Here is a 27228-nt window from a genome sequence, read left to right on the forward strand (position 1 = left end):
CAGCACACATAGAAGTAGCAAATAATCATTATTTAATGATTGTTTATGTGCTGGAAGGGACACCTTCCGGCATATAGATCATCATTTATGCCGTTTTGCTCTTTCTATATGTGCTTCAGAATGCAGCACACATAGTAAAAATAAAAACGAGGAGAAATAAAAGTATTTCTCCTCATTGCGCCATGCTAATGCCACCCTTTGGGTGGCATTAGTTTTCAGCTTTGCCTCAGATTTGCATTTCCTTGTAAATCTGGGGCAGTATCAAAAAGCATTGGGTGTTGCATGGGTATGCCCACAGCAACACCCATTGCATGCCCCTCTGCCGCAAAAAATTGTATTGGAGGGCCCATATTTTGAAGACAGCAATAAGCCACAAGATGTGGCTTAGTGCTGCCTTGTAAAAAAGATGCAGGGCACAGCGTCACAAGAGCGTCACAAAAAGTCGCGCTCCAATGGCACTAGTGGCTTGTAAGTATGCCCCTATGACTACATTGTTCTTATTGGATACTGAGGCAGAAAAGAGGATTTTGCCAACCCATTTTCTTAACTTCTCCATCTCCATTTAAGTAAGATGTGTCTCTTGTAGCAAGGTCATCTGATAATTCAATCTAGCTATATGTGACAATACACATTGATGCCTAATTGGGTTTTTAAGACCATCAATATTCCACATGCTCACTCTAATGTTCATAAGAAGTATTTATTCTTAGCAACTTTTGACTTAGAATAGAATATTCATGTAACATGACTAAGAAGAGAGAAGATACAGGGAAGGAAAGAGAGGAGTATGAATGGAAGAAGAAGAAAGAGGACAGAACACAAAAAATGAGGGCAGTCATCCCCCAACAGATTAACAAGGAGATGTATGGCATCACAATAACAAAGTTTCTCAGTTGCTGGCAAAGCAAGAATGTTAAGACGAATATGCTGAGGTGCGAAGGGACAGTAGGACACCTAAGGGAGAGGGACAGGTTACAGCCCAGATGAGAGAATGAGGAGAAGGAGGTAATGTCTTGCAAGGAGCTTTAACCTAAAGGAAAAAAGACAAATAAAGTACCTGAAAAAAAGGGAACCAATAACGCTCCAGGAAAATTAAAGTCACATGGAACTAGGCAATGATACAAAAGTGGAGGACTAAAGACTTACCATTTAGGACAAAGGCAAAATCGATTGGATGTTGTCCAACATGGCAGGACAAGGGATCCACACAAGGTCCATAACTGTAAGAAATGGAGAAAATGAAAAGAAAAAATCTCAATTAATGACATACAAAGGCAATGAACTCCTGAAAGAAAAGAAAAGAAGCTACATTGGTTAGCCTTAAGTGAACATGAAAACTGCCATGTGACAACAGATTGTTCTATGTCTATATCCTCTGGTCTGTGTTGACTGATTAAAGTTTATTGTTCAGCGGGATCCTTAAAGGTGTATGATATGCCCTTGAGGGTAATCTTAAAAATGCAACAATGTAATAAACTATATCTGACATTCATAAACATCAACTGAGGATATATGACTAGAATTGGCTTAAGTCCTCAATGCGTTGCAGAGAGGGGTTATTTTAAACTACAAATGGTATCAGAGCCTCTTCCATAGCATCCTCCATAGTCAGAGGAGAAGGAGATTTAGAAGGAGAGTCCAAATCTTTTCTAGGCCTCTTCACAGAAGTGGAACCATTGGACTTTTCTAAAATTGCTCCAGAGGTGTGAAAAGAGACCAAGCACGACCTCCCAGCTATTGCTGCCCTCCATTATCTTTATTCAAGAGTTAGTAGCAGAGTCCTTTTGAGAGCACTTGATACAGATGAGATTCACAGATGTATTGCCACTCTGTGCTCTTCGTGGCCTCCTCATAGTACAAAATAGTGTTAGTTATAGCCTAGCTGGCAATCAAACTATGACCAGGATTGCAAGGTATTCATTTTGGATGATCAGAAGTCAGTGTCAGCAAAAGTGTAATTATCTATGAATAGAAATATTTTTTATGTATACCTAACGAAGATCCACATGTGTTTGCACAATGATGAAGGCATGTGCTGTGTAGACAATGGTATTGCAGTCAAGCGAGCAATTAGATAAACAGTCAATAAGAAACATTCTGAGTATAATACACAATTATAAGCTTCAGTAATATTGGTAGAACCCTCTGATATTATGCAGAAGTTTGTGCCAAAATGAGGGAGCTGGAATGCAGAGTGGGTGTCTAAATTACCTTTCAACTTTCAAATTCAACTGACAAGATGAATAACACCTCTGTGCCTAATGCTCATGTTCTATCAGCCATCCCTGTACAAATATCAGGTAAGGAGAGAGATGGAATGCATTCTCCAAAGTCTCCCGTCAGGGCTGGTCAGGAGCTCTAGGGAACAGTGGCCATCTAGTGCGGAATGCAGCCAGGCCCACATATTTACCAGTTTTTCACCAGGACTCTCAGACACATTATTTTCACTTGATCCAACTATCCTCCATTCACCCATATGTATGACTCCTTTATGTGCATGCTCAGACCTGGAGCAGAATTGCTGTATATATCATCCAACTTAAGCTGATTCTAGCCCTGCCTGACCGCAACATATAATCTGAACATAACCTCCCACTTTCCTGGGGTTTTCAATGCTACTAATCCCATCCTCCTCCACAGTGCTATTTTCTCACCCCTTCCTATAAGTTGAAATTTTTGTAAGGAAACACCTCCACCACTATCACTGTTCCACCACTATCACTGTTTGGGTAATCTTGTTCTTAACTTTGTCTAGGATGACCCTTGAGGGCATATTTAAGAAATGTGGGGCTGCACACAGTGCAGCCCTACTTTTCTTGTGCCATTTAGGGCCCCCCTACCGCCACCATGTATGCACTGTATCTAAAATGTGGCACACTATGGCACAGGGTAGGGGGAAATAGCATCATTTTGTACGCTATTTGATGCTATTGCTATTGATGTACTCTGCAGAAGTAGGGCCAATATTTTGGCGCTACTCCTGCAGAGTACATGGGGCACATTATATTCAGTGGCATGCCCCCTTTTAACACCGGCTCTGAGCAGGAGATAAAAGTGCCGAAAAAAATGACGCAAGGAAATCTGTTAGATATCATTGTGTCATTTTTTCGGCCCCCCTAACAGGGTGAACACCCCCTTTGCATACATTATGCATGGTGCAGGCATAATGTAGCGCAAAGGGTTACAAAGTGGCACAATGCATGCATTGCGTTACTTTGTAAATATGGTGTGGCGATTTTGGACTTCTAGCGCCACATTAGTGTAGACAAATGGAGATAATGTAGCGTTAGAATGGCGCTAGGGGCTTTTAAATATGCCCCTTACTCCCCAAGTAGATCACACAGAGCATTACCCTTGGTGGTTTCCATGATATTGTCAGTGGGACCTGTCATTTGCTAATCATGCCCCCTACGAAACCCATCACTGTGCTGTTCTCATCTCAGAACCTTTCTTTGAAGTGTAAACTTCTCTTGGTCCACTTCCTTGGATCTCTGTCAATTGGCATTTCTATAGTCTTCACATTGACAAAGTTAGGAAGTCTTTGAATATCTTGAATACCTTCATGCTACTACTTGCCCTGTGTTTATTAAATCCTGGTCACCAAATTATTGACCACTGCAGCCACACCACGGTATCTTGACAACTAAAAACAAGATAAATCGTAAGGTACGGAGTCCTTCAAGAGCAGAATGTACTTTTGGAAAGTGTATCATTTTAAACATAGTAACCCTGATCATACACCTTCCGCTAATCTTAGGTCCTGATTTAGAGTCTGACAGCCAGACTACACCATCACAAACATAATGGATATCCCACCCACCTTATTACAAGCACATTGTATCCAAAGACACTTGTATTAAGGTAGACAGGAAATCTGTCATGTTGATAACAAAGTAGCTAGTCCGCCAAATTCTAAATCAGGCCCTTAATTTTGAAAACAAACCTTCATTGAACGGGTTGTGGGTGCATGGAGTACTGAACGTGGAGTATGTTAATCCTCATGTACAGCTGTCCTCATGTATGATCATCTTCACGTAGAGGCAGAAAGCAAATCAATACAGAAGGTAGGATGGGATCTTTCATTCTGGCAAAATCTCTTACTGGGCTTTGTGGTATATTGTTATTCACTATTCAGGACCTTCAGACATTCACACCTGCAGGTAAACATTATGACCACATAGAAAAGACAATTAGGGGTTATTTTCTGCAGCCGTACGTTAAATAATGTGGGAGAACATGTGTTGTCAAAAGAGGTGCAATGGTAAGTCTTAATTTTATACGTGTTCCCCAATGTTCTCAATGCCTAATTCCACAGCATTTGTACATGGAAAATGTTCTAAAAAGATTGGAGTATGTGTCATGGGTCATGGTTCCTAATACAAGGTCGTGAAGTGGGTCCTTAGGTCAGATGGTGAAAGCTTACTCTAATTTGAATGGAAGAGCCCCTGACATTTATGGGCCTTGGTGCCACTGTACTTGGTGCACTAACGATTGCTATATGTCCGCCTTAATGCAAGCGTAAAAACAGGGTTGAAGAACTATGAAATGATATTTAGCATTTGCCTACATTTTGAAGTTCACTCCTGGAAACATTTGTGAATACCTTAAAGTTTTATGTGTCCTTCCCTCCATTTTCTGATCCTTACATTTTGTTTATCTACTTGTAACTCAAACCTGAAAGGAAACCGAAAAGTTTTAGGAATGCAAACCACACAGTACACTTGACTTCTGAAAACACAATAAAATGTAGTTTTCGTTTCCTGATACATGTAATTTAACGAACTTACATGAATTGTATCTGAAAAACACCTCCTCTCGTCCATCGCCTACGCAGTACTTGCTACCCTGCAGGATGTGCCACGGAAAGCACAGGTGCTGTCACTTGCGAGAGCCCACGTTCAGTAAGCAGGCCTTCCCTGTTGCTATATTCGTCCTTTCCATTAAAGCCATATGTGTACTGAACACCTGCGAGTGGTATTACAGAAAACCATCACTACCAGCTTCTTAGCTTGACCTCCTGCTCTGAATCACTATGACGACCCGAACCACACCAGTGATTACTCATTTGACCAGCTCTTGTTTTCATCCTTGTAGTTTCATAGCGCAGCAAATATAAAATTAGAAAAATACTTTTTTTTTAACCAAAAAACACCTTTATCTCCAAGTTTGACAGTGTTGCAGGGCTAATTAAACACGTTATCTGGTGTTTTTCTTTGCAGGCGGTGCGATACAATTTGACCACTTCTACTTTCTTCTATAAGTCATTACAAAATGTGTGTTATTATTTTTGTTGTTATTTTGTGTAGTGCTCAGGCCAGGTCCACCCCCTAATTACTGTGACCCTGGGATGCAATAATTATCGGTTTCACAACTTGCACCCAATTCTGAGTTGCAGACTTCGGCTGGGAGAAAAACATACAAATTGAAGGTGTTCACTCATTCCAAGTTGAACAAAATGGCATTACCCCCAGATCCCTCTAGTCCTCGCCCAATTCATCACAATATGGAGATATATCTATCTCCACCACAGAAAAAAGAACATCCACCACCCCTCTCCCTCTGGGAGTACATAACATGTACTTACTCACCGTTCCCCCTGTTCTTTTTAGTTTGAGCATAGCAGCGCGCAATCGCTGCTTTTCCGACATGTTGGTATGTATCTGGGCTTTTAACAACACCCACCTCACGCCCATCAGTGCCACTCGTTTGTGGGCTTGCCCTTCAAAAATCCTTTGATTACGTTGGTAAATGGTTTACCTTTGTCCCTCCTTGGGGAGGTTTTGTTACCGCCTTGGCCATCGCGCCTGTTACATGGCTAATTGCACTTTTGACTATAAGTTTGACTACAAGCGAACTTCTTTTTCCTTTTGTTTGTCTCTTCACACTGATGCTCATGGCAGCCGTTGTGCTAATGATCAGCTTGCTTATGTGAAGCTGTTTTACTTTTCATTTTCAATTTATGTGGCACGAAAAGTCCGGTTAGGAGTTTTTAACACTCATAGCTCTAACTCGAGCAAATGCGAGACCTATTGTATTGCAAATGCTTGCTTCTGTACTGCAACCGAATGGATTGAGGAGTAGAAGGTGCTGTCCCTGCTGGGCTGGGACGGTTGCCAATTCTGGTGTGGTTCCTCCACTGGACTGGGTGCTTCTCTTCGCCTATCCTGCTGGAGTTGCTGGGGGAAGCTTTGATCTGTGCCTGGGTGCGGCTGCTGGTCGGACTGTTCCCCCCACCCGGGCATATGAGGGCTGTATTTTTTTGGGATGCGTGCACATCTCTCTGGCAACCGGGCTGATCAGGGAGGCGCATAGGAGAAGCAGGAAGTCCTGGGTTTTCCTGACTTCCTGGTCGCAACTCGGCACTATCGGGGATGTGCGCGGGCGCGATGCTCGCCGGCTTGATGTCCTGATTCCTGAAGTCTCTCCTTAGGGGATATAGACGCGGGGGCACTAGGATTCTTTCCTTAGTGCTACCTCCTCCCTCTTGGCTGCCCACTTAAGTAGGCCCTTTACCTTGTCTCAGGCCTACCATTGCAAGGCCTGTGTGTGCAGTTTCACTGCCACTTTGACTTGGCATTTAAATGTACTTGCCAAGCATAAATCTCCCCTTTTTCTACATATAGGTCACCCCTAATGTGTGCCGTAGGTAACTCCTAGAGCAGGGTGCTGTGTGGGTAAAAGGCAGGACATGTACCTGTGTAGTTTATATGTCCCGGTAGTGTAAAACTCCTAAATTTGTTTTTACACTACTGTGAGGCCTGCTCCCTTCATAGGCAAACATTGGGGCTGCCCTCATACATTGTTGAAGTGGTAGCTGCTGATCTGAAAGGAGTAGGAAGGTCATATTTAGTATGGCCAGAATAGTAATACAAAATCCTGCTGACTGGTGAAGTTGGATTTAATATTACTATTTTAGAAATTCCACTTTTATAAAGTGAGCATTTCTCTGCACTTAAATATTTCTGGGGGTCATTCCGATCCCGGCGGTCCGGGGATGCGGGAGCACCGCCAACAGGCTGTTCAGCCGCGGTCAGAACAGGAAAACCAGCGGTCTCCCGCCAGTTTTCCGCTGTCCTGCAGAATCCTACATGGCGGCGCAGCTTGCTGCGCCGCCATGGGGATTCTGACACCCCATACCGCCATCCTGTTCCTGGCGGGTCGCCTGCCAGGAACAGGATGGCGGTATGGGGTGTTGTGGGGCCCCTGGGGGCCCCTGCAGTGCCCATGCCAATGGCATGGGCACTGCAGGGGCCCCCGTAAGAGGGCCCCACTTTGTATTTCAGTGTCTGCTTTGCAGACACTGAAATACGCGACGGGTGCCACTGCACCCGTCGCACATACCCACTCCGCCGGCTCCATTCGGAGCCGGCTTCCTCGTGGGGAGGGGTTTCCCGCTGGGCTGGCGGGCGGCCTTATGGAGGTCACCCGCCAGCCCAACGGGAAAGCCAGAATGGCCTCCGCGGTCTTTCGACTGCGGAGCGGCCATATGGCGGCTCCCTCCAGGCGGGCGGCTCCCGCCGCCCGCGGGGGTCAGAATGACCCCCTCTGTGCCTTACAATCCACGCCTGGCTAGGTTTAGTTGACAGCTCCTTGTGCATTCACTCAGACACACCCCAAACACAGGGTACTCACTTGCATACATCTGCATTTGGAATGGGTCTTCCTGGGCTGGGAGGGTGGAGGGCCGGCCCTCACACAAAGGACTGCCACACCCCTTACTGGGACCCTGGCCAACAGGATTGAACTGAAGTGGGACCTGCTGCACTTCTTAGCCACTCTTTGAAGTCTCCCCCACTTCAATGGCACATTTTAGTATAAAACAGGGCCTCTGCCCTACCACATCAGACACTTGCTGGAGAAGAAACCTGAACCAGAACCTGCATCCTGCCAAGAAGAACTGCCTGGCTGCTCAAAGGACTCACCAGACTGCTTTCTACAAAGGACTGCTGCCTTGCTGTTGGCCTGCTGCCTTGCTGAACTCTTGTCTTGCTGCAAAAGTGCTCTCCAAGGGCTTGGATAGAGCTTGCCTCCTGTTCCCTGAAGTCTCAGGACCAAAAAGACTTCTCTTTTTCAACTGGACTCCTTGTGCGCCGAAGAATTCGACGCACAGTTTTCTCCGCAGCGAAAAATTCACTGCACGCTGATCCGGAAAGACACCGCTCGACGCAACGCCTGCGGTGCGACTGGAACTTCGATGCACGGCCCGCCTGGACAACGCCGCCCGACTTCCAGAGAGGAAATCAACGCAACGCCTGCCGTGAGGAAGAAAATTCCACACACAGCCCACCAGAACGATGCGCAGCCGGATAACAAGCCTAGGATTCCACGCACAGACCCTGGGACATCTGGTAATCCCGCGACCCACAGAGGGAGACGGTCCGCATGCCAGAAAACGACGCACGTCTTCCCCGAGTGAAAAATAACAACGCAAGTCCGTGTGTGAAGGGGCGAAACCGACGCACACACCATTTTTATTCCCAGAGAATGACGCACGTCTCCCCGTGTGTAAAATAATGACGCAAGTCCGTGTGTGAAGGGGCAAAAGTGACGCACACACCATTTTTCCACGCATCTCCTCCTCTGTGGCCCTCTGCGGAGATTTTCCACTCCTAACCAGGTACTTTGTGCTTGAAAGATACTTTGTTTGCTTTTTAAAGACTTGAGACACTTTATATCACTTTTCAGTGATATCTCTTCAATTTCATATTGCATCTTTTATCGTTTTGACCTCCAAATACCCAGATAAATATTATATATTTTTCTAAACACTGTGTGGTGTATTTTTGTGGTGCTGTATTGTGTTATTGTATGATTTATTGCACAAATACTTTACACATTGCTTTCTAAGTTAAGCCTGACTGCTCAGTGCCAAGCTACCAGAGGGTGGGCACAGGATAATTTGGATTGTGTGTGACTTACTGTGACTAGAGTGAGGGTTCTTGCTTGGACAGGGGGTAACCTGACTGCCAACCAAAAACCCCAATTCTAACGGTAGTGATGTGAGAAAGTAGCCTCTTTCTAGCCTTGTTACCCCCACTTTTGGCCTGTTTGTGAGTGTATGTCAGGGTGTTTTCACTGTCTCACTGGGATCCTGCTAGCCAGAGCCCAGTGCTCATAGTGAAAACCCTATGTTTTCAGTATGCTTGTTATGTGTCACTGGGACCCTGCTAGCCAGGACCCCAGTGCTCATAAGTTTGTGACCTATATGTATGTGTTCCCTGTGTGATGCCTAACTGTCTCACTGAGGCTCTGCTAACCAGAACCTCAGTGGTTATGCTCTCTCTGTACAAATTGTCACTAACAGGCTAGTGACCAATTTCACCAATTCACATTGGCATACTGGAACACCCTTATAATTCCCTAGTATATGGTACTGAGGTACCCAGGGTATTGGGGTTCCAGGAGATCCCTATGCGCTGCAGCATTTCTTTTGCCACCCATAGGGAGCACTGACAATTCTTACACAGGCCTGCCACTGCAGCCTGAGTGAAATAACGTCCACGTTATTTCACAGCCATTTACCACTGCACTTAAGTAACTTATAAGTCACCTATATGTCTAACCTTTACCTGGTAAAGGTTGGATGCTAAGTTACTTAGTGTGTGGGAACCCTGGCACTAGCCAAGGTGCCCCCACATTGTTCAGGGCAAATTCCCCAGACTTTGTGAGTGCGGGGACACCATTACACGCGTGCACTATACATAGGTCACTACCTATGTATAGCGTCACAATGGTAACTCCGAACATGGCCATGTAACATGTCTAAGATCATGGAATTGTCACCCCAATGCCATTCTGGCATTGGGGAGACAATTCCATGATCCCCGAGTCTCTAGCACAGACCCGGGTACTGCCAAACTACCTTTCCCGGGGTTTCACTGCAGCTGCTGCTGCTGCCAACCCCTCAGACAGGTTTCTGCACTCCTGGGGTCCAGCCAGGCGTGGCCCAGGAAGGCAGAGCAAAGGACTTCCTCAGAGAGAGGGTGTTACACCCTCTCCCTTTGGAAAAAGGTGTCAGGGCTGGGGAGGAGTAGCCTCCCCCAGCCTCTGGAAATGCTTTGATAGGCACAGATAGTGCCCATCTCTGCATAAGCCAGTCTACACTGGTTCAGGGATCCCCCAGCCCTGCTCTGGCGCGAAACTGGACAAAGGAAAGGGGAGTGACCACTCCCCTGACCTGCACCTCCCCTGGGAGGTGCCCAGAGCTCCTCCAGTGTGCTCCAGACCTCTGCCTTCTTGGAAACAGAGGTGCTGCTGGCACACTGGACTGCTCTGAGTGGCCAGGGCCAGAAGGTGACGTCAGACACTCCTTCTGATAGGCTCTTACCTGTGTTGCTAGCCTATCCTCCTTCCTAAGTAGCCAAATCTCCTTTTCTGGCTATATAGGGTCTCTGCTTTGGGGAATTCTTTAGATAACGAATGCAAGAGCTCATCAGAGTTCCTCTGCATCTCTCTCTTCACCTTCTGCCAAGGAATCGACCGCTGACTGCGCTGGAAGCCTGCAAAACCACAACAAAGTAGCAAAGACGACTACTGCAACCTTGTATCGCTGATCCTGCCTCCTTCTCGACTGTTTTCCTGGTGGTGCATGCTGTGGGGGTAGTCTGCCTCCTCTCTGCACTAGAAGCTCCAAAGAAATCTCCCGTGGGTCAATGGAATCTTCCCCCTGCAACCGCAGGCACCAAAAGACTGCATCGCCGGTCCTCTGGGTCCCCTCTCAGCACGATGAGTGTGGTCCCTGGAACTCAGCAACTCTGTCCAAGTGACTCCCACAGTCCAGTGACTCTTCAGTCCAAGTTTGGTGGAGGTAAATTCTTGCCTCCCCACGCCAGACTGCAATGCTGGGCACTGCATAATTTGCAGCTGCTCTGGCTCCTGTGCACTCTTCCAGGATTTCCTTTGTGCACAGCCAAGCCTGGGTCCCCGACACTCTAACCTGCAGTGCACGACCTCCTGAGTTGTCCTCCGGCATCGTGGGACCTTCCTTTGTGACTTCGGGTGAGCTCCGGTTCACTCTTCTTCGTAGTGCCTGTTCCGGCACTTCTGCGGGTGCTGCCTGCTTTTGAGTGGGCTCCTTGTCTTGCTATGCGCTCCCTCTGTCTCCTCACGCAATTGGCGACATCCTGGTCCCTCCTGAGCCACAGCAGCATCCAAAAACCCTAACCGCGACCCTTGCAGCTAGCAAGGCTTGTTTGCGGTCTTTCTGCACGGAAACACCTCTGCAAGCTTCTTCACGACGTGGGACATCCATCCTCTAAAAGGGAAGTTCCTAGTCCTCTTCGTTCTTGCAGAATCCACAGCTTCTACCATCCAGTGGCAGCTTCTTTGCACCCTCAGCTGGCATTTCGTGGGCATCAGCCCACTCACGACTTGAGTGTGACTCTTGGACTTGGTCCCCTTGTTCCACAGGCACTCTCGTCTGGAAATCCATCGTTGTTGCATTGCTGGTGTTGGTCTTCCTTGCAGAATTCCCCTATCACGACTTCTGTGCTCTCTGGGGAACTTAGGTGCACTATGCACCCACTTTTCAGGGTCTTGGGGTGGGCTATTTTTGTAACCCTCACTGTTTTCTTACAGTCCAGCGACCCTCTACAAGGTCACATAGGTTTGGGGTCCATACGTTATTCGCATTCCACTTTTGGAGTATATGGTTTGTGTTGCCCCTATCCCTATGTGCTCTCATTGCAATCTATTGTGACTGTACATTGCTTGCATTGCTTTCTATTGCTATTACAGCATAAATTTGGTATTGTGTACATATATCTTGTGTATATTTGCTATCCTCATACTGAGGGTACTCACTGAGATACTTTTGGCATATTGTCATAAAAATAAAGTACCTTTATTTTTAGTGTATAGTATCTGTGTATTGTGTTTTCTTAAGATATTGTGCATATGACACCAGTGGTATAGTAGGAGCTTTACACGTCTTCTAGTTCAGCCTAAGCTGCTCTGCTAAGCTACCTTTTCTATCAGCCTAAGCTGCTAGACACCTCTTCTACACTAATAAGGGATAACTGGACCTGGTGCAGAGTGTAAGTACCCCTTGGTACCACCACAAACCAGGCCAGCCTCCTATAAGTGATGCAATTACTAAGGTCACTTGCATCAGCTCAGGGTTTCTTCAGGATGGGTCAGGGGTGGCTAATTTTGACACAGTCTTAATCAACAGATGAATTCACAAAAATGGCTTTTCGGAATGAGTGAAATACTTAACAATAGTTCCAGGAACTATGTATTTTAAATAGTTTGATTGCTTCACCCTGGCAATAGTATTGGTTATGTATGAATGTAACTATCATTAATGGAAGCAAAATAGAGTTATTTTTGTTTCACTTACAGCCACTACATTAAACCACCTCTCAATACCTGCCGCTTCTTGTCAAAAACACGTAGGGTTCCTACTACACAATGAATTGCAAAGTTAAAATTAGATTATTAATCTGCCCCTTGCTGGGATTCATGCAAAGGAATATTTGTGAACACTAAGCGTTCAAAATACGGATGCCATTAACATCTCCTTGAGCTGGCAGTATTCATCCACACTGACAAAAACGTAATAGGCTGACAGTTCAGGCCCAGAATCATCGTATAGCATTAACAGCAGCCAATAAAGGTATACATTCCGATGCTCTACTTTATTTACAACATAGACAATCATTGCCAAATCCAATAGGGCTGGTGTTGGCTGCAAGCCATTTTGGCATTGTCAGTGCTTGTTTTTAAATGTTTCTGTGAAGCTTTATAACTTGTGGAACTGCTGAGCCCATAACAGTTCAGACAAAGGAAATATAGGCTAAAAGCAAAATAATTTTATCTCAGAAAACACATTACCATGGTTTTCCCTGGCACTAAAAGAACCACTTTTCTATGGATGTGCTCTGAGTGAAAGGGCTAAAACCCATCACTCACAGTGAAGTTAGCCAATGGCTGAAGTGGGCTGACTCTCTGCTATATGTTGTATGCTGCAGTGGGGGGAAGAAACATGTGAATGACATAACCACAGAACAATGAATGAAGTGGGCTGTCTGAAAGGACCTGCAATTAAGTTTATCATATACATATAATTTTAATAAAACTAAAAAGGTCTTGGCTAATGCCAGAACTAAAAGATTTATGCTCCACACAGAAATTTATGTTCTGGAAATCAAATTTTACTTAGCTAAGCGAGTGGCTCTTCTTTCTCACTCTCAACTTCAGCATCTGTTTCTATAGGAGAATAAAGAATTGACACTGCTGTTTTAAACCTGTCAAGCTGTGATTGCATTCTGTTCCATGTTTTGCTTTGCATACACCCGTTGTTCATAGTATGAATGAATGCAACAGGTTCTTGTGGGTCCCATAATGGTCTCAATCATGCATTTATCCCATACATCAGGCTTCTGTTACCTGGTGTCAGTGCCTGTTTCATTTAAGCCTGCGCCAACCTTGTGCCTTTGCCTCGCAGGAGCGATAGTTCAAGCACAAATGTCTCGCAAATGGAGATGCACATGTCAGAAGGGAAAGGTACGCCAGGTAATTCACTCTCACAAACGCATGGTGTAAATATAAACCTCATGAAGAAAAGCATCGCTGAAGTCACAATATTCCCTCAGGTGCCTCTATTCAGGTAGCATGTGTAAAACCTCCAGGTATCGCGAGAATCATGCGAGCAGGAAAAGAAAGAATACTTCTAAATTATGAAGCTAGAAATATCGCGTTTTTCCAAATCTGTCACTTAGTCCTGCATGAAAGCACTTGCGTGGCCGTATAATATGACCAAAGCTGGAACGGAAAGGTTTCAAATATTTTATTGTATCAACTGATGCAGAAATATATTTTTTGGGACAACTAGAAATCTCAAGGAAGTTGCAAAGTTTGTTTATTCTGTGTTATTATTATTCAGATGCTTTTTCAAAGAGATTTTAGTCACCGTGTTAGGAAGTTTTATTTTCTTAAGGCACAGTTATCTTGTCTCTCCACTGGATTTCACTTTCCTCGGTCTAATCTTTGCTCTGCTTTAACGTGCCTCCCTTTATGCACATAAAAACCGATCTGCTCTAAAAACCACCAGTACTAAAATAATTCTAATCAATAGACGCATGGGCGAAGAATGAGAACACTCTTGAATGTCACGTCCCCCTACTTCCAGGAGAGGAAGAGGTGGGATGAATATTATGGAGTTCATGTTCTTACTAATTTCGAAGATATAACACTGCATAAGTTCTTATTAGTGGTATTTTCTGTGAACTTGTCCTCCACATTTCCCCAGCTAATGTGCGAGGAGCACATTACCTCTGATGCTTTTATTCCTTCAGAAGAGTGCAATCAAGCCGTCATAAGTATGCTGAGAAGTTATTTAAGGACGGATTTGTAAAGGCTAATGTTTTTGATCACTGAGAGCACGTTTGATCAAACATTGTGCATTTTTTCCTAAAACAGGTTAGGCAGTCACTTCATTAAACTATGTCTACTAATTAGAAGAGGAGATACCAAGGCTAGAGTTAATGATTCTGGCTGGTAGAACTCTCACCCCCTCCAATTACTGGGCATCACACGTTTTTGGTTCTGTAATTGGAATATCATGTCAGACCTGGATTTACCAAGTGCATCATCGAATGTGATTGCAGATTGTTTCTATCAACATCTGATTTTAACGGGTGAGCTCTCAAACTCAGAGATACTGCTTCATGTGGTTTGTAATGACGCCCTTTCGGCTAATCCCATAAGCATACTTACACATTTGTGAGAATCAGTTTGCTTATGGACAATTTGCAAGTGCAACTTTTCCTTTCAACTTACATGAGACCTCTGTCCAGGGAGAAGGACATTCTTAGTGCAAATATAGACGAATGCAGCCTTCCTTGCATGCTAAAGTAACAGATATGCTCTTGGCACTATAGGATGTATCGGGTCCCTTAAGTAACATGAAGGGAGAGGGCAGGGCCTGGTGGAGGCAGTAGGCAAAGGACCTAGATCGATATGTTTCCCTGGATGGACTTTAAAATGTAACTATGACTGATTTCATGTCTACTGCATACTTAAGGGAGCAAAAAGGGATTATGCACATCAGCATTCTTGTGTTGTGCAAGCTCCAATGTATAGGGTCTCTCAATATGTGTTCTGTCAGTTGCCTTTGGCAGTCCCGGGTCCTGGGACATGAAATGAAGGAGTGGTTTAAGAGACTGCTATTGAAGGCTAATCCCTCTGTGAATCACAGATTCTGCATCCACCTCTCCCCTAGCCAACCAACACACGATTGGTTTGTGGGTGTGTGCTCACATGATTAAACTCTCCCACCTGCAGAATAAATCAGTGCAACAGGCTTTTCACAGTCTAAGGGGCAGTTGTCAGGAGGGATCAGTGAGTTTGAAGGAGGTATCTTTGAGACCTGATTTAAAGATGAATAGCAGATTGTGGGCTGAAGTGTAAGACTGAATTTAAAGAGGGTTCAGACTGTTAAAGATAGCTGTAGAGTACAGCCAGCTGTGCAGAGGAAGATATTCTGTTGTTGAGAATGTCCCAACTGCTTGATGTAAGTCAGGTGCAGGAGACACTTCAACAGGTTGAGGTCCTGTTTAAGGGAAATGAGGTGGACTTAGAAGAGAATTAAGAGAAGGTTGCTGAACTAGTCAATATGACTGATAATGTGAATGATAATTTTAAAATTAATGATGGGGTTGGAAGAATCTGAGAAGGTGACAGTGAGCAGATGTGGGTAACTCACTTGACATAGATGAAGAGTGTCATAAAACAGACGATTGAATGATTTTAGGGATCTTAAAACTCAACGGAGATGATCTTAATTAGGAAGGGTGTTTCAAGGAAGAATATGAGGTGGTGAATGAAAGTGCACCTGGAAAACGCAACAACAAAAAGTAGAGGATATTTTATCATATGTTAATCTCCTGAGATTGATGATGGCAACGTAAAATCTAATCTATATGCTACAGCTTTATAATAGCTAAAATATTTTTTTGCATTTAATTATTGGTAAATATGGCTTATCAGCATATTAACTCGTCATCCTTTCAGCCCAAAAAACATTGGGAATGGTGCAGAGTGAAGGTTGCTTCTTACAAGTCCTGACAATTTTTTTCAGTTGAATTTATTGATAGATGTATTGCCGTATAGAACTTTACCTTTAATTCAGTATTTGACCAATATTTTTCATGTGCTGCATTTGTACATTCTTCCAATTAATATAAAACCTCACAAATAATGTATTTTCCTATGTAATGGGTGCAGAATACCTCGCAATAGTTAGCATTATCAAACAGCACTGGAAAATGTCCCCGAAGAGATGGATTAAAAAAACAATTATCTAGGGATTTTCTGAAAAGTAACTGAGATTGTTCATTTCGTACATGAAGTAGCACACAGTTCAATAGCCTGTATCCTCGAAACAAAAACATCTGGATACCTTGTGGCTTGCATTCTACTTCGGGTATAATTAAAAGAGAGAGTTCAGCAGGTTGAAAAATTCTACTAAACTAACGTGTTTTTTGGCACTAAATAATTTAGGGATAGATGTACTAAGGCATTTTGTGATCACAGAGGGTCCAATTTGCAAAATTGGACAATTTGTGACCACTATATGACATTTTTGTATGTATCAAACCCAAATCACAACTGCATATTTAATCAGTATTTTGAAGGTGCGTTGTTGGGCTTCTTCCAAATAGCAATTTGATGGAATGTATTGATGTCTTGCGACCAAAATCTGATTGCAAAGTATCAATATTTTAGAGACTACTGAAAAGTAGTTGTAAACTATTTTACAAATGGGACGGAGCTCATAAGAGAACCCCTTCGTCATAGCCCCAACAGTTGCCTAACTTTAAAAAATGTTTGTCAAACTTTTCACTTTCTTTTAATAACACATCCCGTTTTGGAAAACCGGCTGTATTAAAGAAATGATTGATTTATTTAAAAACATGGTGGTCTGCTGATCCAGCTGTCCACTAACTCAGTGATGTCAGCAAATCATTAAGTTTCATAAGCTAGTTTAAACTGTGGGCCAGTACGATTTGGTATTTTGCAAACAGACCTGTTAGTATATTGGTTGGCTTGCAAAATGCCACAATGGTCCAAAAACATACTGGTCACAAGTTTTGACCAGCATCTGCGATCAGTGTTCAGCACATCTAGCCCTTAGGGGCAGATTTATGAAAAGTGCCTCAGCACCGGGTGCAGCGCCACTTTTCTTGCACCCCTTAGCACCCCCCTAGCTCCACAAGGTGTGTGCCATATTTAATATACAGGCACCATGGCGGTAGTTAGGGAACTAGCTTCAGAATTTTTGTTGCTAGTTCAGCCCTTTGCAGGATTAGCGTCAAAGATTTTGATGCTAATCCTGCCAAGCACCCAGAGACTCATTGAAACCAATGGGAGCCTCCTTTTAACGCCTGGTCTAAGCAGGCATAAAAAATGACCCATTTTTTGTCCCCCCTAACGCTGGAACACCCTCCTTGCATACATTATGCCTGGCGCAGGCACGATGTGGTGCAAGGGGTTAAAAAGTGGCAAAATGCAAGCATTGCGCCACTTTGTAAATCTGTGCAGCTTTTTTGTCCATCTAACATCAAATTAGCATAAAAAATGATGTTAATGTGTTGTCAGATGGTGCTAGTCCCTCTTAAATTTGGGCCGTAGTGCCTTGTAGGTAGAGTCATAATTTGAAAGTTTGCCCTTGATTTGATAGGTCGCAGGTACATGCTTTTTTTGCAGATATGAATAATGATATAGGGTACACAGACCAGAAATAAGATGAATTGCAGAATTTGTAACTTTATCCCAACATGCCAAATGCGTTTTGAGAAAACCACAATATTTAGCTTTCCCATTGTCTAAGTCAGAGTTGATCCAGGCTTTTCCAATAACCTTGTTAAGTTGACATCACTCAAACTGGCACTCATTTATGACAGCATTGCTTTAGGGTACAAGGCATATATCTGCATCCAAGATAGAACACCAATTTTTACATGGTGTGCAAACCTTTATGTACTCTGCCGAAGTTGTAGGAATGGGAAGAGTGACAGGAGTGAACGTACATGCTTTGAACTGAGAACAAACTCTTCCATCATGGACATCTTTGTTTTTAGGCTACTTACTTCTATACAATCCGTGACCTTGTGTAGGGTACTGCACATCTGAAATTAATCTGTTAGATGAGATACTCCTGGATAAATCTCAGGGTCACGTGGATAGGAAGGAAGGTTCTTTGCTTTCTGATATATTTATTGGTGGAGTGCTCTTATATAGACATTCAGATGTGTGTGTGTGACAATTCGAGTATTTTGAGGGACTCCCAAGTTGATTGAGGTTAGAATAAGTGGTTCCACCTTTTTTTAAATGAACTTGCAGTGAGGCATGTGCAACAGTGTCAAACATGTTTGAGGTCTTGCATAATCAATGGGGACAGGCTTATCTCAATACTGGTCATTACCAGATATACTGAGGGTGAAACTACTTTTTGCAATATCTTCCCTAGCCAGGGTAATCCTGCAATTGAAAGCAACTAGTTGCTTTCTTAAGTATAAAATTGGAACTGTGTCTGAAGTCAGTTAACTGTTGTCAACTGTATAATTTCGGGGTCAGCATGTTTCTTAGTAACTCGAACTAACAGACGGTCTTCCAGTTTGCACATGTGCTGAAAAGATTTAAGTAGGTAAAGGCAGACTCTTACCACACAGTATGAGAAAATGAAAGACATGTCGATCTCTGGAAGCAAACAAAACATTTGTGAAGGCAATCCCACATTGTATAACCCTACGGAATCAGAATATTTAATACCGTATTAGTGAATATTTAAAAGGGCATTATTGGGGGCTAATGGCCCACCACACAAATTATGTTTACTAAGCCAACGGAGCATAAAAGGAATGAAGGACAATTACCTCCATAACAATGCCCACTAAAATATTAATTAATGCTAATGAAGCACCGGCCAACAAACTGTGAACATACCATTGTTCTAATAATTAATTAAATGTATGCCTTTAGGCCACAGTAAATATTTATTGACATGATCAGCAACTGTTGAATTGTTTTAATTTTGCCAAACCTATTTAGTTAACCTAACGTTTTTACTCTTTGATTTCCAGGTACCCCAGTAAATATTGCCTGCAGAGCATTCTTTGGATTTAGTGGAGAATCCGGCCCAATTATTTACTGGATGAGAGGCGAGAAGTTCATTGAAGAACTGGAAGGCCACATTAAAGAAGGTGTAATCAGGTAAGCAACATCCAGTTTATGGACAAACACAAATTCATGACACACTTACATTAAGTAATAAAAGTGCATCATAGTTTTACACTTCACCCATGATGTCACCAAATATGGAAGGGAAAAAGTAAATGTCATAATGATGTAATGCATGGAACTTCCAGTAAAATATGTAAACTGGTCAATGAGATTTGATGTCTAGTGGAAGATGAGAAGATAGTTAATAATTATAGTCTAGTCTAGTCTTCCAGAGTTAGAAGGGAGATAACAATGAAAAGGCACTGTTATCTAAAATGGATTTAGGAGTGCATAAACGTTTAAAAAGGAGTTGAAAACTAGGACAGAAAATAACTTTGGTAGTGGTACAACTGCATCTGTTTCAATGTAATTAATGGCTAACTGTATAAGTGAATAGTAAGCAATCTCATTATTTACATATGATCCTATCACCGGGTGTCCACCTTCTTCACCCAAAATACTTAAAACAATTAGGTGAGCCACCTCATTTGACATGTACCTGCAGAGAGTTTGGCCAGCACTCTTACCACCAAAGCCTCCTATCATTGAAGCCATGATTCGACACTGGGGTTGGCTATGCATTGAAATAAATACATCCTCCTCTTTCAAATCGGAGGTCATCCCAAAGTCAGTCTGATTAGTTTTAAAGAAACATCAAAGCTACAACTATCATTCGCTGAACATTTATTCATGTTTACAACAATCTTAAATCTGTCATAGTTGAACATAACCCAAAATCCAAACAAATGTTTGTTCTCTAACAGGAAAGATGATGTCTCATGTCCAGCAATGTCAAAGAATTGCTCTGCACCTCCTAAAGAGAAGCTATCATTCAACTAGTTTAATGAATTTTAACTGAGCAAATCCATTCCAACAACTTACATATCATTAATATCGCTGCCCGATCCACCCATTTGATGTTCTGTCTGGCTTGGACATAATTCAATAACATGCTCTCATAGTGTTTGATATCTAAAAAAGTTAACTAGGTAGGCTACCACAACTGTGTGAATATCTAAAGTGTGGATTTGGGATATCTGTTATGTAGCTGGATCAGGAAAAAGATAGGAGCACAATCTCCTGCGAACAGTGGGATTAATGTATATCATAAAGATGAACCTCCGACCACCTGAACTCACAGAATAGATTATGTCATTCCTTATCCAGTTCACCAGTTTATAAAATCCAGAATTGTCTGGGTTTCAGCCTAGATAATTCTGGCCCTTTACAGTCCAGTGGAGGTTGTAGGCCTTCCAGACCACTAAGTATCTGAATGCCTAAGCTATCAGTGATATACCCTTTAGCATGTGTGTCTGTGGAGCAGCACAATTACAACTTCCAGGCCGATAAGAGTACAATCAGAGCTGTAGAAAGGCTAGGAGAGACTGAGAATAATCACTCCTGCTCCATCATCAGTTCCATCTGTAGATAATAACGGCCAAGCTCCAGAGGAAACTCCAGCGAATCCAGAACGCCTCAGCACGACTCATCCTCAACCTCCCTCGCCACAAACACATCTCAGCCCACCTCAGAGACCTCCATTGGCTCCCCGTCAACAAAAGGATCATCTTCAAACTCCTGATCCACGCTCAAAAAGCTCTCCACGACACCGGGCCTGCCTACCTCAACAAGCATCTCAAATTCCACATCCCAACACGCCAGCTCCGCTCCGCCAACCTCGCCCTCACAACTGTCCCCGCATCCACCGGACCACAACCGGCGGCAGATCCTTCTCCCACTTTGCCGCCAAAACCTGGAACTCCCTCCCCATCAATATACGTCTGACCCAGGACCTCCTGACCTTCAGGAAGCGCCTCAAGCCCTGGCTTCAAGCAGTAGTACCCCCCCAGTGCCTTGAGACCCTACAAGGTGAGTAGCGCGCTTAACAAATTACTGATTGTTTGATTGATTGAATAACCTATCTCCCTCTAACTAGGGAGTGCAGTGTTAGCAGCATGTCCTCATTCCTGAGCCATACCAAATACTGAGCATTTAGGGAACAGGAGGGAAGAAAAAGAGAGGACTCCTCTGACCTCCTGGTCAGCGTCTGCTTGCTATCCTCTGCGTAGCTCCACATGTTGCGGCTGCCTCTGCTGCGTTCGAACTGAGAGCATGCCTGACTCTCATTTCGAGGCCCATCTCCACCGCAGGCTCCAGCCTGCGCCTCATGCCTGCTGGCCTAGTGGCCACCTTTATGTAGGTATCTTGCTGTCTCTTTTTACTTTTTGCTAGTTTTCTGTCATCTTTATTTTGTCTTTTCTTTCTTTCTTGTCTCTTTCTCTTTACTTCAGTCTTTCACTCTCCCTGTGTTTCCCGTGCCGCTGCTGCCCCTGCGGCCCACGCTCCTCCATTCCTGGGAAGCTCTTTCCCCCCCTTTCGCCTCCTAGCTTGCTTGACAACCTGCCTCCCTCCCTCTCTTAATAGTGGCCACACCACTGGCACGTCTGCATCCATCCACGCCTGGACCGTGCCCACCACAACGAATCATGGACCTCCAACCTTCCTTCACTACAGTGTGGAGATCTGCCAAACGCTGAAAACAGGACATTCTGCCGTCTGCCATCTCACATCACCCAGAGACACCCATGGACCATTCTCCTGCCTCCACTGCCACTGCCACTGCCACCCCACCCTCAACCTACACCAAAAACCTTAACCTCGCGCTGCTGAGCCATCAAACACCAACCCAGAGCATCTCAGCTCCATCCTCCTCAACATTTGCTCTTGCCACAAACATGCTGTAAAACTCTGGAACCTACTAGACTCCATCTGCCTGGACATCGCCTTTCTCACTGAAACTTGGGCAAACCAGGCATCTGCACTGGACATTGCCATCGCCACCCCCAGCGACTACCAACTGCTCTGCAAAGGCCGACTTTCTTCCCCAGATGGCAGCCTGGCTATTGTGCACAAATCTTCCCTCCCCCTGACAACCAACGCAGAAGAACATTCCCCACCCCCCTCAGGTAGCACCTTCACTTCCAGAAACATGGCACATCCAAGTCAACTTTCCCCTGCACCCTCATCTACAGGCCACCCAGCCCTGAAGGCCCCCATCCAGCCTTCAGCGACTCTGTCATCAACATTATTTCTCCTCACTCCTCACGCTCTTGCCTCCTCAAACTACTTCCTCCTCGGCGACTTCAACTACCACATTGACAATGGCAATGACACCAACACTGCTTCCCTACTCAACAACCTTCCCACAATAGGAATAAAGCAACTGGTCACTTTGCCAACACACATTGCTGGACACACGCTCAATGCCATTTTCTCCACCAGCTACAACACCACCTTCAACAACACCTCCACACTTAACTGGACTGACCACCACTGCATCCATTTCACCATCACCTCACCGACCATCCACCTCCGTGCACTCCAAGCCCAAGCAGACAATTGACCTGCATCATCAAGGAACAGCTCTCCAACACGCTCAACAAGTCGCCCCTGTTAGAAATGGGGCCTTTGGTTGGCAGTCAGGTTACCCCCTGTACAAGCAAGGACCCTCACTCTAGTCCAGGTAAAGGAGAATCACCCTTGGTTAACCCCCGTTCACCCCCTTGGTAGTTTGCGACGAGCAGGCAGGCTTAACTTCAGAAGCAACGTGTGAAGTATTTGTACCAACGCAAACAGTAAATAAGTGAAAACACTACAAAATGACACAACATAGTTTTAGAACAATAGGGAATATTTATCTAAACAAAACAAGACCAAAACGACAAAAATCCAACATATACAAGTCAAGTTATGAATTAAAAAAAAAATGTCTTAAATCCTTTAGAAAAGAATGAGAACATTCTTAGCGTACAAAAGTACCTGGGTAGCATCAAAATAACCCCGCACGGGTGAGTGTGTGTTGGAAAAGCCCAGCGAGGCATCTCACTCGCAAGGGAGACCGTGTGTTGTTTCTCCTCCGATCGGGTTGGCGTGCATCGTTTCTCCACCCCGCAAGAGAGCGATGCGTCGATCCAGGCAGTCACCTTGGGTCCGGGCAGGCTTTGCGTTCTTTTTCCGCGTCCAGCAAAGTTGCATTGAAAATCCGGTTGCATGGTATCACAAAACCGTGCTGCATGGGGTTTGCGTCATTATCAGCGTCTGTTACTGAGTGTTGCGCATCGTTTCTCCAGCCATGCTGCATCGATCTTCCAGCCGTGATGCAGGTGGAGCATTGATTTCAGCCGCAAAGCCGTTGGGGCGTCGTTTATCAGCCGCGTCTCGGTAGGTGCGTCAAAATTTCTCCGCACTGCGGTCTGTGCGTGGATTTTCAGTCTTTGTTTGCCAACTTCAACTTTCAAGGGCCCAGGAACTGGATACAGCAGGGCAGGAGTCTCAGCAGAGAGTCCAGGTGCTGGCAGAGAAGTCTTTGATGGCCCTGAGACTTCAACAACAGGAGGCAAACTCAGTTCAAGCCCATGGAGACTCTTCACAAGCAGGAATATACAACAAAGTCCAGTCTTTGTCCCCTTTCACAGGCATAAGCAGCAACTGCAGGATGGCTCCACAAAGCACAGTCACAGACAGGGCAGCACTTCTCCTTAGCAGAGGTTTCTCTTGATTCGAGAAGTGGTCTAATTTTCAGGGCTTTTGGGTTCTCTTCTTATATTCCTTTCTGCCTTTGAAGTAGGCCTACTTCAAAGGAGAGTCTCTCTTGTTTGTAAGATCGTGCCTTGCCCAGGCCAGGCCCTAGACACACACCAGGGTGTTGGAGACTGCATTGTGTGAGGGAAGGCACAGCCCTTTCAGGTGTGAGTGACCACTCCTCCCCTCCCTCAAGGCACAGATGGCTTATCAGGATATGCAAGCTACACCCCAGCTCTCCTTGTGTCACTGTCTAGAGAGAGGTGCAAACTGCCCAGCTGTCACACTAACCCGGACAGGGAATCCTCAAAAGGCAGAGTCACAGAATGATTTAAGCAAGAAAATGCCTACTTTCTAAAAGTGGCATTTTCAAACACACAATCTAAAAACCAACTTCACTGGAAGATGTATTTTTAAATTGTGAGCTCAGAGACACTAAACTCCACATGTCTATCTGCTCCTAAAGGGAGCCTACGCTTTAATCATATTTAAAGGCAATCTATAAGGGAGATGGGCCTTGCAACAGTAAAAACAGAATTTGGCAGTATTTCTCTGTCAAGACATATAAAACACATTAGTATATGTCCTACCTTAAACATACACTGCACCCTGCCCCTGGGGCTACCTAGGGTCTCCCTTAGGCGTGTCTTACATGTAAGAAAAGGGAAGGTTTAGGCCTGGCAAGTGGGTACACTTGCCAAGTCAAATTGGCAGGTAAAACTGCACTCACAGACACTGCAGTGGCAGGTCTGAGCATCTTTACAGAGCTACTATTGTGGTTGTCACAATCAGTGCTGGCAAGGCTCGCTCCAGATCCCCTTCTTTGGTTGCTTCTTAGAAGTCAACTCATTGAAGGGGGCAACAATGGTGCCATATCCCTTGACAAGTCTCCTGTAATAGCCAGTGAGGCCCAAAAAAGCCCTCACCTCAGTTTGGGTCTGGGGAGGCTCCCTAGCCAGAAGGGTGTCAATCTTTGGCGGTAGGGGTGCCACCTGGCCACTCCCCCCCTGGTTTTCCCAAATACATCTCTGAACCCTGCCCTACTTGGCACTTGCTTGCCTTGATAGTGAGGCCTGCCTTTTGCAGGGCCTCCAACACTCTGCAGAGGTGCTGCAAGTGTTCCTCCTAAGTGATACTGAAAACTGTAATGTCATCCAGTTACGCTGCACTGAAGTCATCCAGCCCAGTCAACACCTGGTTGACCAATCTCTAGAATGTGGCAGGGGCATTTTTCATCCCAAATGGCATCACCTTAAACTGAAAGTGTCCATCCTGGGTAGAAAATGCTGACCTCTACTTGGTACCCTCAGTTAGAGCAATCTGCGAATACCCAGAAGTCAAATCAAATGTGCTGGGGTGTTGGGCAGCTCCCAAACGAACTATGAGCTCATCTCTCATCACTGGGGTGCGCGTCAGTTTTAGTGACCGCATTGAGACCCCGGTAGTCCACACAGAACGGGAGTTCCGGGGGGTCACCAGGAGCAGCAGCCTTTGGGACCAAGACCACAGGGCTTGCCCAAGGACTACTAGAAAACTCAATCACCCCTAGGGCTAACATCTTAGACACTGCATCTTTGATGCTAGCCCAGACTTGAGTCACCATGTAAACCTTCTGTTTATTTGGTGGACTGTCCCCAGTGACCACATCATGTGTACACAAGTGTTGGACCCCTGGGATCAGGGAGAACAGGGAGACAAACTGACCCAGTAACTGGCGACAGTCCCTCTACTGTTCTGAGGTCAGGGAGGGGGAGAGGTTCACTCCCTCCACGGACCCATCTTTCTCTCCAGCAGACAGGAGGTCAGGAAGAAGCTCACTCTCTTCCTCCACCCATCATCTGTTCCTAGGAGCATGGACAATTCAGTCCGCTCAAAGTGTGGCTTGAGATGGTTCACATGCAGGACCCTTAAGGAGTTCCTGGGAGTCCGCAAGTCCACCAGGTAGGTGACCTCACTCTTGCTCTCCACCACCTCAAATGGCCCAGTCCACTTGTCCTGGAGCGCCCTAGGCTCCACTGGCACCATCACCCACACTTTTTGCCCAGGCTGAAACTCGACCAGAGTGGCATTCTGGCCATACCACCGTTTCATGTCTGCCTTGCTTGCTTCCAGATTCTCTTGGGCAAGAGCTCTGAAGCGGGCAGTCTGGTTTCTGAATGCAAGCATGAGGCTAAATACATCCTAGGGAGGTTTACTGCGAGCTTTCTCTCAGCCCTCCTTCACCAGACTCAAAGGTCCCCTAACAGGGTGGCCATACAGTAACTCGAAAGGACTAAATCCAAGCCCCTTTTGAGGCACCTCCCTGTAGGCAAACAAAAGACACAGCAAGAGGACGTCCCACCTCAAGGGCACTGACAGGCCCATGATCATGCCTTTTAAGGTGCGGTTGAATCTCTCAACCAGCCCTTGATTTGGGGGTGGTAAGGAGTAGTGAACTTGTACTTTACCCCACACTCCTGGCACAGGGATTTCATATACATGGATATGAAATTGGTACCCCTATCAGATACAACTTCTTTGGGGAACCCTCATGCGAGTAAAAACCCCCATCAATACACGACCCACCACAGGGGAAATGATTGATCTCAACAGAATGGCTTCTGGGTACCAGGTGGCATGGTCCACCAAAACCAGGATGAACTTGTTTCCCATGGCTGTCTTGGGATGCAGAGGCCCCACAATGTCAATTCCAACCCTCTCAAAGGGGTTACTAACCACTGGAAAAGGTTGGAGTGGAATCTTACATTTCCCCCCACTCTTGCCACTTGCCTGACAAGTCTGGCAAGACCTGCAATGAGCTTCTGGGTGTTTGCTCATTAGGGGCAAGTAAAAGTGGGTGACAAGCCTTTCAAAGGTCTTGTCCTGCCCAAAATGTCCAGCTAAAAGCACATCATGAGCCACACCCAGTAGGAAGGCTCTGAAGCCTTGGGGTACCACCAGCACACGGGCTGACCCAGGCTCAGCAACCGTAGGCTCACTATACAGGAGTCCGTCCTCCCAATAAATCAGGTGAGGTCCTGGCTCCTTGCCAGCCGCCTGGTCTTCAGCCTGCTGCCGCAAACCCATTAAAGTAGGTCATGTCTTCTGTGCCTCACAGAATGCCTCCCTGGTGTGTCCCCCTTCCTGCTGCCATTGCAACAGTTCAGGGACCTCCCCCAGCTCAGCCACCTGTTCCCCTGTAGGCTCCGAGGCACACCCTAAGGCTCTGCCTTGTCCCGGACTGTGGGAACTTCTGGGGCCGATTTCCCGCACCTCCTACCATTCCTTTTTTTGGCAGCCCCCTGGGCCACTGTTTCAGGCTACAGGGGCACTTGACCACTGTAGGAAGTTGGCTCTGTATTTACTATCTCAAAGTGAGAGATAGTGTGCACAGAGTCCAAGGGTTCCCCTTAGAGGTTGATAGTGGCAAAATTCGATAATACT

General features: G+C 45.2%; 1 protein-coding gene across 1 annotated transcript in view; it reads left to right on the forward strand.

The window, feature by feature from the left end:
- IL1RAPL2 (interleukin 1 receptor accessory protein like 2) overlaps window positions 1-27228 on the forward strand; it is a 1519353-nt gene that overhangs the window by 1085831 nt on the left and 406294 nt on the right. The window contains exon 5 of the mRNA XM_069212386.1: window positions 19086-19215. Within this exon, the coding sequence (XP_069068487.1) occupies window positions 19086-19215 (130 nt within the window). The remainder of the gene's footprint in view (window positions 1-19085; window positions 19216-27228) is intronic.

Source organism: Pleurodeles waltl, chromosome 2_1, assembly GCF_031143425.1.
Source record: "Pleurodeles waltl isolate 20211129_DDA chromosome 2_1, aPleWal1.hap1.20221129, whole genome shotgun sequence".
In the NCBI taxonomy this organism is placed as follows: Eukaryota; Metazoa; Chordata; class Amphibia; order Caudata; family Salamandridae; genus Pleurodeles; species Pleurodeles waltl.